The sequence below is a fragment of the Kogia breviceps genome, chromosome 2 (assembly GCF_026419965.1).
Source record: "Kogia breviceps isolate mKogBre1 chromosome 2, mKogBre1 haplotype 1, whole genome shotgun sequence".
Taxonomy (NCBI): Eukaryota; Metazoa; Chordata; class Mammalia; order Artiodactyla; family Physeteridae; genus Kogia; species Kogia breviceps.
The window spans coordinates 22,635,200-22,654,081 of NC_081311.1; the positions used below are offsets into that span (position 1 = coordinate 22,635,200).

Sequence of the window (18,882 nt, forward strand, 5' to 3'; positions counted from 1 at the left end):
CTTTTAGAGTTTCACCAGCTGTGAAGTGAAAGCAATAACAGTACCTGGCTCACAGGACTGTTTGAGGATGCTGTGATAATGTATGTAAAACACTCAACACAGAGCCTGCACATGGCTAGCACCACGTGAATGCCAGCCGATGTGTTATTCAAAGACTTAGGAGAGAGCCACCTGGTGTCGCATAACTAGGTTTAGACGTAAGGCTTCCTTAGCCGTAATCCGGTGTCTTCCCAATACGTGACATTATACGTATTTAGTCAATGTTGAATGTCCTCTTAGACAATCATTAAAAGGTACCACTGAACCAGAATGAACAGAGCAAGCAATGGTACTCAGAAAATATTATTGATTATAATAACCGTAAGCCATTAAATATTAAAGTATTTGCCTTTACAGCAACTCTGTTTTTGAGTAGACCTAGCAGCACCTTAATGTCAAAAGGGCAAGATTGAAATAAAAGATAAATGGATCCTTCAAATTCAACCCCCTGGGGATATTCAAATGATTTCTGCACAAGCACAAACACTTAGGAAACTGATACCTACCTAATGCCATCACGTTTCCCAAGGCACTACATTAAAAGGCACTCAGTTATTCATAAGAAATATGTGGAGCGTTATATACCGTGCTACTTTGGCAAGATTTCCATGTGCTTGAAATTTCCCAATGTCAGAGCTGATTTCTAATCTCATGAATATGTAAATAATTTAAGTATTCAAGTACAAAACTGGCAATTAGAGTGGAAACCAGGGAGCTTGCTGAACGTCAACCCCAATGCTTGTTTATAAAACAAATTCTCCAGCAGAAATGCCATCTTATGCAAACGAGGAAGGCCTGTGTTCACTTTAGCTAACTTGTTTAACCAGGTTGTATCATTATTTTTCAATTGCTACCTGAAGCAGTTTGATCTACCTGTTCCCAAATTTGAACGAAATGAGCTACAAGAATAAGGAGAAATGGACAGTTCTGAATGAGTGATTGGGATTAAGGTTTGGACAGATAGAATTATGCTTTTTGGTAGCTATTTAAACTTTGAAATAAATTACATTTTTGCTTGTGCAATTTTTTAGCCAGCTATTTTGATGTATTCTACCCACCAACACTTGTCTAAATGGATTAAGATGCCTCCTTAATCCAGGCACCAGTCTGGGAAAGTTTGAAGGACATTTGACATCCTAAGAGGGCATGGGCCTTTTTCTTAAATGAGCTCGAGGGATATCCAGAAAAAAACTATCTCTGAGTGTGGCCCTTTAGAATCTAGTTATGGTCAAATTTTCTTGTATCCTGCCTTGTCAAGCAACTGCTGGTTGTTGCCAGCAGTGTTGCCAAGGAGGGGAGTGGTTTGAGAAGGATGGAGTCTTGGCCTTGTAAATAGACATATTTTGTGAAGTTATGACTCTGTAGGTTTCATACTAAAATTTTTTTTTAAATGTTATCTTTTCCAACTTCCTCCCTTCAGTATAATAGGATATTGTAAGTTCAGATTACAAATGGCACATTAGGTGTTCCAAGAGATCCAGAGGCCCAGCCAGGATCTCAGAGCTGGCAAGAGGAAGAGAAACCAGAAGTCAGCTACCCTTCTAAAATGACTGGGTCCCTTTACTGAGCTAGACCCTTAATATAAAATACTATGAGATGGCTTTCCCAGGACTTCCAGATGGGAGAATCACCCTCCTCACCTCCCTTTCCCACACCCATCCTCGCTTGCTCTTCGGCCCCTTTCCACACCTCATTTTCCCTTCAAGTGAAAACAGCCTAGTTCCTGAGCTGGTGGAGTGGGTTCCCTCGCCCCTGCTGCTCCCACGCAGGACCCCCTCCAGCCATCGCTACTGCCACCACCTCGGTTCCACTCAATCGATTTTTGCTGCATGTCAACACTTATTACTGAAGAAGTGATACATTTCCTCACCACCCTCCTGTTCTCTTTGTGAACAACAACATGCATTTTCCAAGAAGTTAAGTGAAACTAAGGATCCAGTTGGTGGCCACTGAACAGAGCGAAGGGTTGGGTCCTCTAATCTTCACAAGCAATAAGGACATTTTAATCATAATGAATGGTTCAAGTACTAATATCCTGCTACTCCAGGTAAACAGTTAAGAAGAATATAGGCCTCAATTCAGTATTTATCGATATAAAGGATTCTTGCCAGAATGGTGAGTTCAGTCAGTGTATTAACATTTTTGGATTGCAGAGTATAATCCAACTATGAATAGCAGGTGATTAATATACCAGAATAATACTATCAGAATCAGAGTGGATAAGAATGCTTTTTTGGGCTTCCCTGGTGGCGCCGTGGTTGGGGGTCCGCCTGCCGATGCACGGGACGCGGGTTCGCGCCCCGGTCCGGGAGGATCCCACGTGCCGCGGAGCGGCTGGGCCCGTGAGCCGTGGCCGCTGAGCCTGCGCGTCCGGAGCCTGTGCCCCACAACGGGAGAGGCCACAACAGTGAGAGGCCCGCCTAGCAAAAAAAAAAAAAAAAAAAAGAATGCTTTTTTGGGCCTGCATGCCTGCCCTCTTGCTGTGCTCCTGCTTAAAGAAATTAGTCCTTCCTTTCCGACTTAGTCCCTGGAAAGAAGTTTCAGCCTGAGAGCTTGCGGGATCTTAGTTCCCAGGGCGGAGGTTGAGCCCGAGCTCCTGTGGTGGGAGCTCTGAGTCCAAACCACTGGACTAACAGAGAAACTCACACACCAGGGAATATCAATCAGAGTGAGGCCACCCAGAGGTCTTCATCTCAGCACCAAGACCCAGGTCTATCCAACTGCCTACAAACTCTAGTGCTGGACATCTCAGGCCAAACAACCAGTAAGACAGGAAAGCAGCACCAACCATCAAAAAAAAAAAAAAAATGAAATGACAAAAAAATTTGTTGCAGAAGAAGGAGCAAGGCAAAAACCTACAAGACCAACTAAATGAAGACGAAATAGGCAACCTACCTGAAAAAGAATTCAGAATAATGATAGTAGGGGTGATCCAAACTCTCGGAAACAGAATGGGGAAAATACAAGAAACATTTAACAAGGATCTAGAAGAACTAAAGAGCAAACAAACAGTGATGAACAACTCAGCTACTGAAATTAAAAATACTCTAGAAGGAATCAATAACAGAATAACTGAGTTAGAAGAATGGATAAGTGAGCTGGAAGATAAAATGGTGGAAATAACTGACAGGGAGCAGAATAAAGAAAAAAGAATGAAAGGAATTGAGGACAGTCACAGAGACCTCTGGGACAACATTAAATGCACCAACATTCAAATTATAGGCATCCCAGAAAAAGAAGAAAAAAGAAAGGGTCTGAGAAAATATTTGAAAAGATTATAGTCGAAAACTTCCCTAACATGGAAAGGAAATAGTCAAGTCCAGGAAATGCAGAGAGTCCCAATAGGATAAACCCAAAGAGAAACATGCTGAGACACATATTAATCAAACTATCAAAAATTAAATACAAAGAAAAAATATTGAAAGCAGCAAGTGAAAAGCAACAAACAACATACAAGGAAATCCCCATAAGGTTAACAGCTGATCTTTCAGCAGACACTCTACAAGCCAGAATGGAGTGGCAGGATATATTGAAAGTGATGAAAGGGAAAAAATGACACCAAGATTATTATACCCATCAAGAATCTCATTCAGATTCGACAGAGAAATTAAAACCTTTACAGATAAGCAAAAGTAAAGAGAATTCAGCACCACCAAACCAGCTTTACAACAAATGCTAAAAGAACTTCTCTAGGCAGGAAACATAGAAGAAGGAAAAGACCCACAAAAACAAACCCAAAACAAAGAAAATGGTAATAGGAACGTACATATTGATAATTACGTTAAATGTAAATGGATTAAATGCTCCAACCTAAAGACATAGACTGGCTGAATGGATACAAAAGCAAACCAGTATATATGCTGTCTACAGCAGACCCACTTCAGCCCTACGGACACAAACAGACAGAAAGTGAGGGGATGGAAAAAGATATTCCATGCAAATGGAAATCAAAAGAAAGCTGGAGTAGCAATTCTCATATGAGACAAAATAAACTTTAAAATAAAGACTATTACAAGAGACAAAAAAGGACACTACATAATGATCAAGGGATCAACCAAGAATAAAATATAACAATTGTAAATATTTATGCCCCCAACATAGGAGCACCTCAATACATAAGGCAAATGCTAGCAGCCATAAAAGGGAAAATCAAGAGTAACATATAATAGTAGGGGACTTTAATACCCCACTTTCACCAGTGGACAGATCATCCAAAATGAAAATAAATAAGGAAACACAAGATTTAAATGACACATTAGACAAGATGGACTTAACTGATATTTCTAGGACATACCATCCAGAAACAACAGGATACACTTTCATCTCAAGTACTCATGGAACATTCTGCAGGATAGATCATATCGTGCATCACAAATCAGACCTTGGTATATTTAAGAAATTGAAATCTTATCAAGTATCTTTTCTGACCACAACGCTATGAGAATAGATATCAATTACAGGAAAAAAAAACTGTAAAAAATACAAACACATGGAGTCTAAACAATATGCTACTAAATAACCAAGAGATCACTGAAGAAATCAAAGAGGAAATAAAAAAATGCCTAGAAACAAATGACAATGAAAACATGACGACCCAAAACCTATGGGATGCAGCAAAAGCAGTTCTAAGAGGGAAGTTTATAGCAATACAATCCTACCTCAAGAAACAAGAAATATCTCAAATAAACAACCTAACCTTACACCTAAAGCAATTAGAGAAAGAAGAGCAAAAAAGCCCCAAAGTTAGCAGAAGGAAAGAAATCATACAGATCAGATCAGAAATAAATGAAAAAGAAATGAAAGAAATAATAGCAAAGATGAATAAAACTAAAAGCTGGTTCTGTGAGAAGATAAACAAGATTGATAAACCATTAGCCAGACTCATCAAGAAAAAAAAGGGAGAAGACTCAAATCAACAGAATTAGAAATGAAACAGGAGAAGAAACAACTGACACTGCAGAAAAACAAAGGATCATGAGAGATTACTACAAGAAACTATATGCCAATAAAATGGACAACCTGGAAGAAATGGGCAAATTCTTAGGAAAGCACAACCTTCCAAGACTGATCCAGGAAGAAATAGCAAATATAAACAGACGAGTCACAAGCACTGACATTGAAACTGTGATTTAAAATCTTCCAACAAACAAAGGCCCAGGATCAGACGGCTTCACAGGCAAATTCTACCAAACATTTAGAGAAGAGCTAACACCTATCCTTCTCAAACTCTTGCAAAATATAGCAGAGGGAGGAATACTCCCAAACTCATTCTATGAGGCCGCCATCACCCTGATACCAAAACCAGACAAAGATGTCACAAAGAAAGAAAACTACAGGCCAATATCAATGATGAACATAGATGCAAAAATTCTCAACAAAATACTAGCAAACAGAATACAACAGCACAATAAAAGGTTCATACACCATGATCAAGTGGAGTTTATCCCACGAATGCAAGGATTCTTCAATATATACGAATCAATCAGTGTGATACACCATATTAACAAATTGAAGGATAAAAACCATATGATAATTTCAATAGATGCAGAAAAAGCTTTTGACAAAATTCAACACTCATTTATGATAAAGACTCTCCAGAACATTGGCATAGAGGGAACTTACCTCAACATAATAAAGGGCATATATGACAAACCCACAGCCAACATCGTTCTCAATGGTGGAAAACTGAAGCCATTTCCACTAAGATCAGGAACAAGAGAAGGTTGCCCACTCTCACCACTCTTATTCAACATAGTTTTGGAAGTTTTAGGCACAGCAATCAGAGAAGAAAAAGAAATAAAAGGAATCCAAATTGGCAAAGAAGTAAAGCTGTCACTGTTTGCAGATGACACAATAGTATACATAGAGAATCCTAAAGATGCTACCAGAAAACTGCTAGAGGTAATCAATGAATTTGGTAAAGTAGCAGGATACAAAATGACTGCACAGAAATTTCTTGCATCCCTATACACTAATGATGAAAAATATGAAAGAGAAATTAAGGAAACACTCCCGTTTACCACTGCAACAAAAAGAATAAAATACCCAGGAATAAAGCTACCTAAGGAGACAAAGACCTGTATGCAGAAAACTATAAGACACTGATGAAAGAAATTAAAGATGACAGAAACAGATGGAGAGATGTACCATGTTCTTGGATTGGAAGAATCAACATTGTGAAAATGACTATACTTCCCAAAGCCATCTACAGATTCAATGCAATCCCTATTAAACTACCAATGGCATTTTTCCCAGAACTAGAACAAAAAATTGTACAATTTGTATGGAAACACAAAAGACCCTGAATAGCCAAAACAGTCTTGAGAAAGAAAAACAGAGCTGGAGGAATCAGGCTCCTGGACTTCAGACTATACTACAAAGCTACATTAATCAAGATGGTATGGTTCTGGCAGAAGAACAGAAATATAGATCAATGGAATAGGATAGAAAGCCCAGAGATAAACCCATGCACAATATGGTCACCTTATTTTTGATAAAGGAGGCGAGAGTATACAGTGCAGAAAAGACAGTCTCTTCAATAAGTGGTGCTGGGAAAACTGGATAGTTACATGTAGAATAATGAAATTAGAACACTCCCTAACACCATACACAAAAATAAACCCCAAATGGATTAAAGACCTAAATGTAAGGCCAGACACTATAAAACTCTTAGAGGAAAACTTAGCCAGAAGACTCTGTGACATATTTCACAGCAAGATCCTTTTTGACCCACCTCCTAGAGAAATGGAAATATAAACAAAAATAAACAAATGGGACCTAATGAAACTTAAAAGCTTTGGCACAGCAAAGGAAACCATAAACAAGAGGAAAAGACAACCCTCAGAATGGGAGAAAATATTTGCAAACGAAGCAACTGACAAATGATTAATCTGCAAAATATACAATCCTCTCATGCAGCTCAATATCAAAAAAAACCAAACAACCCAATCCAAAAATGGGCAGAAGACCTAAATAGTCGTTTCTCCAAAGAAGATATACAGATTGCCAACAAACACATGAAAATATGCTCAACATCACTAATCATTATAAAGATGCAAATCAAAACTACAATGAGGTGTCACTTCACACCAGTCAGAATGGCCGTCATCAAAAACTCTACAAACAATAAATGCTGGAAAGGGTGTGGAGAAAATGGAACCCTCTTGCACTGTTGGTGGGAATGTAAATTGATACAGCCACTATAGAGAACACTATGGAGGTTCCTTAAAAAACTAAAAATAGAACTACCATATGACCCAGCAATCCCACTACTGGGCATATACCCTGAGAAAATCATAATTCAAAAAGAGTCATGTACTACAATGTTCATTGCAGCACTATTTATCATAGCCAGGACATGGAAGCAACCTAAGTGTCCATCAACAGAGGAATGGGTAAAGGAGATGTGACACATATATACAATGGAATATTACTCAGCCATAAAAGAAATGAAATTGAGTTATTTGTAGTGAGTTGGATGGACCTAGAATCTGTCATACCGTGTGAAGTAAGTCAGAAAGAGGAAAACAAATACTGTATCTTAACAAATATATATGGAATCTAAAAAAATAAATTGGTTCTAATGAACCTAGGGGAAGGACAGGAATAAAGCCACAGATGTAGAGAATGGACTTGAGGACATGGAGAGGGGGACAGGTAAGCTGAGACAAAGTGAGAGCATAGCATTGACATATATACACTAGCAAATGTAAAATAGCTAGCTAGTGGGAAGCAGCCGCACGGCACAGGGAGATCAGCTCGGTGCTTTGTGACCACCTAGAGGGGTGGGATACGGAGGCTGGGAGGGAGACGCAAGAGGGAAGGGATATGGGGATATACATATGCATATAGTTGATTCATTTTGTTATACAGTAGAAACTAACACAACACTGTAAAGCAATTATATTCCAATAAAGGTGTTAAAAAAAATTCTATGAGATAGAGTCACAGATTCTGATCTGAAAGGCTCTCACTCTCTTGACTTGATTAATTCCAATGCCTACCTAGCTGATCTAACTATAGTCATGATGAAAAAATGTCCCAGAACAAGAAGACTTATGATCCAAAGCCAAACAGCCTTAGCTACTCCAGGAAAGGCCATGCTAAGCAATATCTAACCTCAGAGGCTGGGGACATGGACGCATTGTTTAGGGTCCTCCCTTGGCTTCCTGAAAGTCAGGAAGAAAAAAGCAATTACAAGTTCTTCTCCTTGCCATTCCTCCCTTCCTCAGGGCCTGTGGACAGCTCAGACTAGAGGCAGTCATCAGCAGAAAGGGGAGAGTGTGACAACTACTATTGACCTTTTACTCTGTGGCAAGCCTTATGCCAGACTTTTCACATTGATACCTCAGCTCTATTCTTACATGAAACATCAGATGTATCATTATGCCCGTTAGAATTTGGGGAATCTGAGGCTCTGAAAGGTTAAGAAAATTCCCAAGGTGGCTGGTAGAGCCAGGAGTCTTATCCAGGTTTGACCCTCTTGACTCAGTCCTCGCTGCACCAAAACACTTGCCTCCCTACAAAAGCCATTGTGGGGGCTTCCCTGGTGGCGCAGTGGTTGTGAGTCCGCCTGCCAATGCAGGGGACACGGGCTCGTGCCCTGGTCTGGGAGGATCCCACATGCTGCGGAGCAGCTAGGCCCGTGATCCATGGCCGCTGGGCCTGCGCGTCCGGAGCCGGTGCTCCGCAGCGGGAGAGGCCACAACAGTGAGAGGCTCGCGTATCACTAAAAAAAAAAAAAAAAAAAAAAAAAAAAAAAGCCATTGTGATACTTTTCTTTTTTTCCTTTTCTTTAATTGCCAATTTTTTTTTCCATTTTTATGTAACCATCTTTCCACTCTCCAACCTACCATGAGACCTGTTCCCTCTGACAGATGCATTAGTACTCATTTCAAGAGCTGAGTTTCACAGCAGAGAGAAAACTGTTGTTTGAAGATCACACAGCAGAGGAAGGGAGAGGGAGGGACCGGCAAGTCAGAGGGGAATTGTCCCTGGCTGCTTCCCAGGCAGCCAGCAGTCCCTTGTGAACCCTTGGACCAGCTTGTGACTGAAACACTGTGACCCCTGCTCATGTCTTCCAACCTTGCACCAGCTCTAGTCCCAGGGGTCTGTGTGTACAATCTCCCCCTGCCCAGGTAAAATGACTGGAGCTTTCAGAAGTGACCCTCTCTGTAAACTGGTGCAGTCACTATAGAAAACAGTATGGAGATTCATTAAAAAACTAAAAATAGAGCTACCATATGATCCAGCAATCCCCCTCCTGAGCATTTATCCAGAAAAGATGAAAAGTCTCATTCAAAAAGATAAATGTGTCCCAATGTTCATAGCAGCACTGTTTACAACAGCCAAGACATGGAAGCAACCTAAGTGTCCATTGACAAATGGATAAAGAAGATGTGATACACACACACACACACACACACACACACACACACACGCGCGCACACACACACACGCACACACATATGGACTATTTATTACTCAGCCATAAAAAAGAATGAAATAATGTCATTTGCAGCAACATGGATGGACCTAGAGGTTATCATACTAAGTGAAGTGAGTCTGACAGAGAAAGACAAATATCATATGATATTACTTATATGTGGAATCTAAAAACATGATACAAATGAAGTTATTTACCAAACAGAAACAGACTCACAGACATAGAAAACAAACTTATGGTTACCAAAGGGGAAAAGGGGAGTGGGGGAAAGGAAAAATTAGGAGTTTTCGATTAACAGATACACACTACTATATATATAAAATTGATAAGCAACAAGGCCCTACTATACATCACAGTGAACTATATTCAATGTCTTGTAATAACCTATAATGGGAAAGAATATGAAAAGGAATACATATATGTAAAAAGAATATGTATATGAAAAAAAAATATATGCATATATACATAACTGAACCACTTTGCTGTACACTAAAAACTAACACAACATTGTAAATCAACTATACTTCAATAATAAGTAAATTAAAAAGCAAAAATAAATAAATAAATAAAAATATATCAGTAGTCCTTGGAATGATTAGATTAAATATCTGGATATTCCAGAAAAGCATCTAAAGCCCATCATTCAAATTTAAGACAAAATTTATAGTTCCCTGTGTATATATAACACAGGGAACTATATTCGATATCTTGCAATAACCTATAATAGAAAAGAATCTGAAAAAGAGTATATATATATATATATATATATATATATATATATATATATACACACACACTCACGTATATATATTTATATATATCTGAATCACTTTGCTGTACACGTGAAACTAACACAGCATTATAAATCAACTACATTTCAGTTAAAAAAAAAGTGACCCTCTCTTACGCTCTACTTGTAGTCAGATTTTTTTCCTTTTAAAATTTTGTTTATTATTTGTTGTTATTGCCTTTCTTCCTTCCCGCACCCAGGGGCCCTGACTCAATCAGGCACCCATCTCTTCCCTGCCCTGATGCAGTCACCTTCTAACTGATCTCTCTCCTCTGTTCCATCTTCACACGGCTAATGGATCCATCTTCCAGGGGCACACTTCCAGTTATGTCCCAAGTGACAGTTTTCTCCTGCTGCTTATTTTTCTCTCTCAAAACCTGCTGAGCTTCATCATATATTCATTTAAATAATGGTATGATTACATGGTTATTGAGGGCTATTCATTTCTTCACATCAGTGTCTTGATATTGGGCATCTGTGATACAGATCCTTACTAGCTTCTAATTATTTTACTTACCTTCCATTTATTTCCATATCTATATTATAGAAGCTTTAAGGCCGAGAGTCCATTTGAAATTTCCCTAAGTACCTCCAGACCTGGGAGCACAGGAAGAGTCCATGAATTGAACTGGTCCACAGCCACATATTTACCCTTGTTGCCCAGCCAGCCCCAGTTCCGTATGTCTAATCTCCCAAGCCTGCCTCAAAGTGCCAAACACAAGTATGAGGTGTGTGACAGACTTCGGTGACAGCTGGGGAATGGCCAGTGACAGATTTGATAAATCCAGCCTTCAGAGAGATTGATGGAGCCGGTGACGTGTCATCATTCCTGCTCTCTCTTCATCAGCAAAGCCTGAGCGCTCAGCCTTGGTGCCCTTGTCTTTTGACCTTTGGGAACAGTCTCCATTAGCTCCCCACAAGTTATGGTAGGATTGCATCCATCCAGTCTCCTCCCAGGCCATGTTTATAGCCTCCACTCCCACTTCACTTCCCTTTACGCACCTCCACCAAACTAGGTCTCTCGAAGTTGACAGAAGAAGAACAAAGATACCACTCTAACCTTTGCTGCTCTGTTTATTGGCTCAGACTGACCCACTTGCCGTGGAACACTCTTTTTTCACATCTTCAAATTAAGAACTTTTTACTGTATTCCTAGTCCCACCTTGAAAGCTTTGGCAGATTCCCAGCTTCTTCCTGTCTTACATAAGCCACCATAGCACTCTGGACAAAATATAACACTTACTATACTTCGTGTGTGATATCCCCTGAGAAGCTAGCTTTTTCTTTGGGGAACTTACATCTCTCGGGGTTTGGGGGAGCTGGTCTGGGATGGGTCATCATGGTTCTCTATATAGCCCTGTATCCACCAGCCAAGGAGAAGGCTTGTGTCAGCGCTGGGTGAAGTTTTAGATCCTTTATCATGTGATTTCCCCTAAGAGTGGGTTCTGGCTTCCTGTGCTGTGCAACTGGAGCAGCAGAGCTTATCTCTGAAGACCATGGATTTCTCTGGACTGATTTTCCTCCTATTGAGGCTGGGGGAGGAGAGTGCTTGATAGTTGCAATGCCTTGGGGGCTGGCATTAGAAATTTATTTGAAGTCCTCAAGGTCCCATCTCTTTCTTGCTAAAAAGAATGTAGTAGCGGCAGTGAGAACTGAAGGGTCATGAGGTAGATGAGTGCTTTGCACCCAGGCCATCTCCAGGGTGGTATTAGGATGAGGCAAACCAAATAGAACTGGCAGGGTTTTCTGTCAGCCTTTTCAGGAAGGGCAATTTGCAAGCCTCCTGCCTCTAAAATGTGAAGGGCAGAGAAGGAGAGGGGAGGGAGCAGGCAACCTTGAAAAGAACCAACTGTAGGAAGTGTTCCTCCAACAAGGAAACCTCTGCAGGAGCCCACGTGGGGGAGACCCAGGGCCCTGCCTCCTGATGGGAATGTCACGGTTGGGGACCTTTGTGGTGAAAGCATCCAATCCCATCAACCAAAGACTGAAACATGCTGTCACTCTTACCTTCTACCAAATGGTGTCCTTGCACCGATTTCCTAGATGCAAAAGAAAATTCCTAATGTGTACCTATCTAACAATCTAAAATGAGGGGCTCTCCCTTGGAACCTGTGCCCCTCAGCCAACTTGTAGCCCTGCAGGCCTCTGGAGCATGACACCAGAGATGATTGTACAATTGGTTAAAAGCTCATAATAAAACCAACCCTTGGGGCTTCCCTGGTGGCGCAGTGGTTGAGAGCCCGCCTGTGGATGCAGGAGACACGGGTTCGTGCCCCGGTCCGGGAAGATCCCACATGCCGTGGAGCAGCTGGGCCCGTGAGCCATGGCCGCTGGGCCTGCGCGTCCGGAGCCTGTGCTCCGCAACGGGAGAGGCCACAGCAGTGAGAGGCCCGCGTACCACAAAAGAAAAAAAAAAAAAAACCAACCCTTGAAATTGGATCCTTTGCAATTAACTGTATTTTTATCTGCACTCTTCTTATAGTAGACAAAGGCAGGTGGCAAGAAAACAAATCAATGTGAGAGATGTCAAAAAAAAATAGGAGAAGGAAGGAAGAAAGGAAGGAAGGAAAAAAGAAAGGGAGGGGGGAAGGGAAGAAGGAAGGACGGGCTAAATCTTCAGAGGAGGAACAAGGCAAGAAGTGTTGACAGCCCCAGACCAGCATAATTATAAAGTAGAGGGTTGGGCCCTGAGGCTGCTAATAGGTCTTGAGCATAGATGCATAATGGGTTTGTGCTCATTAAGTTGTATCTACTGAGATGGGGAAGTGGTCTCAGATAGTTTAGAGTGATTCTAAACAGGAAGGATTGTCTGCCTTGCATTCTTAGTTAACCAGAATCCTTCCCCCCTCCTTTTCTAAAATGTCTACTCCATTTTTTCCCAGTATTTTGTATCAGTGTTAGCAAAACAAAACTAAACTAAACCCCTCCAAGAATGGCCTTTGGGGGTTCATGACAGAGGGTTAGTAGATAAGTAGCACTCTCCTAAAACTAGTTGAAATATTCTCTTCCTCCCCCCATCTTTCTACCTCCCTCGTTCTCTAGGCTTGGCACTGCTGGAGAAAGCAGCCCATGCTTTCTCTGATGTGACACATAGTAATGATAGTTCTCAGTTCTGTGTTCTGACAGAACTGAGAAACCTTGGAGCCAGAGACAGACAGGGAGGGAAATAAATCTTACTTAGGTGCTGCCAACACTTTGAATTTTATTAAAGGACATTGACTCCTTCTACATGGAAAGCCTTCCACTGGTGGCTGAGACAGTCATTGGGTAAAAAAGGCTTTGATCACACTGTTTTTAGTGGAGGAAAACTTTGCTGCTAGACTCTGCGGGTTTAATTAGCACATTATCTTAGATGGCTGTGGGTTGTTTTCTTCTTTTCTTGGTATAACATCAGGCTGGACAATTAACTTCTTAGGGAGAAAAGGTTTGAAATAGTAGGTGGAGTATATAGAGCATCTCTGTCTAGGGGTGAATATTCAAGACCCTGCCTGCAAGTCCTTGCAAGTTTCAAATGTACTGATATTTATAGTTTTGTTTGTTGGTTTTAGGTACAGATCTCTAGCTATGGATCCATGGAAGTAAAACATATTCCTCTGCTAAATTACCTTTGTCTATCCTTTGGGAAACCTGAGTGTTTTACTAGGTAGATCCATTACTAGGCAATTTGCATGATGTAAAGTCAATACTTTTTTTTTTTCTACCTTCATCATCTACTATGTGCTGGGTGCTCTATAGGCACAGAAGGATGGGATTCCAGACACCTAAAAACTTTGTGATCTCATCAAAGAGGCAGTGAGTGATCTCAGATATTTTAGAGTGATTTTAGATAGGAAGGAATTTCTGCCTTGCATTAATAAAAGGCTCTCTTGAAAGGCTATTAAGAAAGTTAAATATAAATATGTGGACTATAGTTTGATAGCATTCCTTGTACCATAATTCTTTGGAAATGAGGCCACTGGGAAATCTCAGTGTGTAGGAGAGGGTTCATAAAAAAGATGTCCTCTGATCTGGACCAAAAAAGAAGAGGTAGGCATTGAGGTAGGCAAGTCTTGAAGCCACCTCTGCCAGAGTGGGTAGCACCAGTGAAGGCATGGCAGGGGGCATGTGCCCACGTGTGAATGGAAAGATGAGAAAGCGAGTCCATTGACACTAAAGGGTACCTTTTGAGATAGGAAACTATAAAAGATGTCACTGAGCTGAATAAGAGAGGCTTGGTTTATTGGATTGTTTGGTGTACCCACTGCTTGAGGGGCCTCTGGATGCTCACAAATAACAAAGCATCCCCTTGAAGAGGATACAAACAAATATCATGGGACATACCTGACTGGTCCACAGGTTCTGAATCCAAGCCTAGGGGGATCAATTAAAAAAGACATAGAAGAAAAAAATATATATACACACAGATGCTGGAACCCAACAATTCCTCACAGAGATGAATTCTGTGTAAAGGCCAAGATGGCAATCTCTTGGTGTAGCCTTAGGAGAGCTCAGAGTTTATATATGATTTTCAGAATATATGTGGCAAGTCTAGCCTTCACAGAGAATTATTATTATTTCACATCACCCTGATTCTCTTACATTTGCATAAATCTCTGTATATAAATATAGGTATTAACATACATTTATAAATAGATATGGGCACACACAGTGGTGTGATCTCTGTTTCCTTTAAACTTGTAGAAAGCAGTGCAGCTCTGGGTTTCAATTAAAAAAAGATGGTGCAACGGGAGAGGAAGTATCAGACACTCCGGATCAAGTGCTTGCTGTTGTAATCCACGTCTGAATATTAAAATGCAAGTGTTCGGGACATACTGGGAAACAGGAAGCAGGACGTGCCCCCTCTGGCTGCTTGGGTTCTGAATCAAGAGGGAGGATGTTGTCTTATCTTCTGTCATCTCTAGGAGGGGAGCTGTCTCCCCATTTCCCCTTGGTGCTCTTAAAATGAATCAAGCATGAAATGTACCCAGGAAACCTTTCTCCCCCAGTCATGATGGGGCAGAGAAGAATAATAAGACTTGAAAGAAAAAGCCACAGATTCTTCTTGGCTGCATGCCCAAATACTCTGTAGCTGGGGCCAAGTGAGCTGCTCGCTTTGGTAGTCAAATATTTCAGCCTTTTTTTGACTTCAGGGTGTGTTTTGATCCAGTGGATACAATGTCGTAGCAAGCTCTTCCAAGGGTCAGTAAGTACCCACTTGAGCTGACTTATTTCTTGGACATGGCTGGTACTTCTGCAGCCTTGGTGAGTCACTTGGTGAGTCATTTGACCCTTCACTGAGTGCTGGGGCTGGAGAGGGAGGACAATCATAGTACTCAGTACAGAGTGACTCACCATCCATTTGCTGTGGGATCTGCCAAATGCAGTGGTGGACGACTGGGATGGGAGTGGGTGACAGACCAGGCACATAGCAGAAAGGGGATGTTCCAAATGATATTTTTCAAATCAGCAGCCAAATGTCCATGGGAACCAGGATACCTAGAGTAATAGGAATCTCTGGGCTGCCAGAGATTCAGAGGACACTTCTAGAGGCAGAAAAGGTTCCATGGTGCTATAAAAATTACTGGAGAAGAGCAGGGGTATGCAGCAAGCCAGCAATGAAGAACGAGATGTAAGAGAAGAAAGACCTTTGGAGGGGAAGGGGTATTTGGAGGGTTAGACCCTGTCTCATGAGAAGTGTTTCCTTGCAGTTGCCCTTGGAAAGCACTGAAGCGGTGTAGCAACTGGACTTGAAATCTTCAATAACCATCAGTAAAATGGCCATAATACTGGGAGTGATTGTGTGCGGATTAAATGAAGGAATGCATGGGAAGCTCTTGGATCATAGTAAGAGCTTAGTCCATGTGGGCTGCTGTTCGAGCCTGAAGTTCCTCTGCTTCCTTTTTAAAAAGTCAACACTGGCTCCTCTTGCCTGCAGGATCGATTCTGGTCTCCCTAACTTGGCCTTCAAAGCCTTTTTCAAGTTGCCCTCAACATTTTCATCTAGATTTATTTAGATAAGCCACGCTTATTCATATACCGTCCCTGCATGTCTCACCTTTCACCCACGTTGTTCCCTTTGTGAGTAATGCGTGTCCCATTTCTGTCAGTTTGAATTCTGCTATTCATTCAGACCCCAATTGAATCCCCACATATCTCGGAAGTATCCCTGATTGACTTCTGAGTCTCCTTCCTTTGCATTCCATTATCACTGGTGGCAGGCTCATTATTTCAGTCAGGTTTTGGTCATACTATTGGCTTTCTGAGAGCCAGGTCTAGATTTTGGACTTCTTTGTATTCCAGACAACAGTCTGCCTATGCTAGGGCCAGCGGTACAGCTCAGCAGGCAAAACAGGGTACGAATCCCAGTGGCATGTGATTTCCAACAAATCACTTAATCTTTGTGAACTTCAGTTTGCTCAGCTGTAAAATGGGGATAGTAATGTCTGCCTTGCACAGTGTACACGGGCAGTAGAACTGATCCGCAGAGCACTCATCTGGCATAGAATGGGTGCTCAATAAATGGTAGATATTATTATTGTTAATAATAATAATAATAACATAATAATAATCCAGTGAACCGATGTTTGTGCATTCAATGTACCGTAAAGTCGTGGTGTTGAATACTTTCTTCTGTTGTCCGCAGTTATACAGCTCTGCTGAATTTGGGAGAAGGTGGCAGCTTATCCAGGAAGGGGTCATACCGAACAGGTTCTACTGGTAAGTCTCACTCTGTTTTCTAGCACATTTAAGATATCACCTGTGAAAATGAGCATTGGAATCTCTTCCTCACCCAGAGCTCTCACATGAAGTCTGTTCTTATTGGGTTACGCACACATCCCCTAGGGCAGAAGGTGACATTGGAGTGGTGAACATCTTAAGGGAATATTAAAGCAGTGTCATAAATCACTTAACAAACCCAACATAGATAACTGATATTAATGGACAACAGGGGCTTTGTAACTGTTGTTTTGTTATATTTTGATGAGACTTTGAGACAGACACTTGAGAACATTTTAATAGTGACTTTTATTACTGAAAGCATGATACACACATATACGGCATGTTCATATAAAGGTTTTCAGTGTAAATAAGTAGATCTTATTTAGTCTAAAAGCAGATCCTCTTCCCATTCCTGCTTTCAAGTCTTCTAGACATTCTCATCATCATATGGCATGCAACCAGTGTTTTTAATTTCTTACTTATCCTTCCATAAATGTTCTCTGAATTACTAAATGCGTATAAATATAAATATACATATTAGTAATTGTTTTTTCTTAGTCAGCTTTGACTGCTATAACAAAATACCATAGACTGGGTGGCTTGAACAACACAGAAAAGAAAGAGGCAAAGAAAGTCATCTTTTTTTTTTAATTTTATTTTTACCTCCTGAGCCCGTCCCCCTGGTTAAATTAGAGGTGGCCTCCCTCCCTGGGTTACTACAATTGAAAAGAAGGGATAATACAAGTTCCTTTTAGCTTCTGAGTTTCCAAGGGCCTAGATCCCGGCAAAATAAGAACAAAGTACAAAGCCTTCTAGTGTAATGTTGACATTATGTATCAGTCCCTTTTGAATTTACAACCTAAACCCTATAAAAGATGTGATTCTGCCTTATCCTAATTTATCTAATCTGCCTATGGAAAAGGCATCGAGGTTGTTTTCAGACTTCTGCTAGTATAAACAGTGCTCTGCAGAACGAGCTCAGACAAGAGTTTAAATATCCCTTGTTCACATCATTGAGAATCATTGGTGCAGTGACCTTTTAGGAGCCAATAAGCTTCCCGCAACTGGGACAGTAAAAGTTGTCTCCCCTTTACTCCTGAAATCACACCGCCTCTCGTCATACCTTGGGACTTCCACGTACCTAATAGCTTCCCCCACCACTCCAATTCTCTCACTTCTAAGAGGAATGCATTTTTATCTTTCTTATTTTCAAACACTGCCCTAAGACCCTGTGGGATTTGAAAGCCAGAGAACAGATAAATCTCTTCAAACACTAGTGAAACTGCCTGAAAAAGTAAAATACAAGTCATTTGCAAACAAACTGGCTCAGAGTTAACACATAGAGTCTTCTATATGGAAAGATACTTCTTCCCGCATCACAGAGACATTGATAACCACATAGGGTTTCTGTTGCTCAGAACTTATTCACCTCTTCCTTGCTGCTCCCACTAAGGAATGGCTGAAGCTTTGTTTCTGGCATCTAAGCTGGATGCCCCTCTCCAGGAATTCAGTTGTAGCTGTCACTGAGTCTCCCTTCTCTGATCAGCATTTCTTCTCTTCCTCACTTATTCATTTTGTCCCTTATTCATGAGATACCTTGCATCTCCATGTGTTTTGCCTGTAAATTATAAAGTCACTTTTTGGAAAGCAGGTCCACATTTTTTTCTCTTTTACTGGGGGTTACACGTTCATAGAAAGGCCTCAGAGAATAAATAAATAGAAGACCAAATGAAATTAATGTGGTTCCCCTGGTTTAACCTGGAAATGAAGTTGATGCTTTGCCAATGAGAAGGTATGAGGGACCAGTCGTTCCTTAAGTCCTGCTTCCAAGTGACTGAATATATCTGCATGTGGACCCAGCAATTGAAGGCAGAAAGTTGCAGTTCTCAAATGACTGGAGAGAAGTTTG

General features: G+C 40.9%; 1 protein-coding gene across 4 annotated transcripts in view; it reads left to right on the plus strand.

Annotated features, from left to right (window-relative positions):
- SORCS1 (sortilin related VPS10 domain containing receptor 1) overlaps positions 1-18,882 on the plus strand; it is a 565,941-nt gene that overhangs the window by 349,168 nt on the left and 197,891 nt on the right. For all 4 annotated transcript variants that reach the window (XM_067024735.1, XM_059052971.2, XM_059052968.2 and 1 more), the window contains exon 5: positions 16,897-16,970. In XM_067024735.1, coding sequence (XP_066880836.1) covers positions 16,897-16,970 — 74 coding nt within the window. The remainder of the gene's footprint in view (positions 1-16,896; positions 16,971-18,882) is intronic.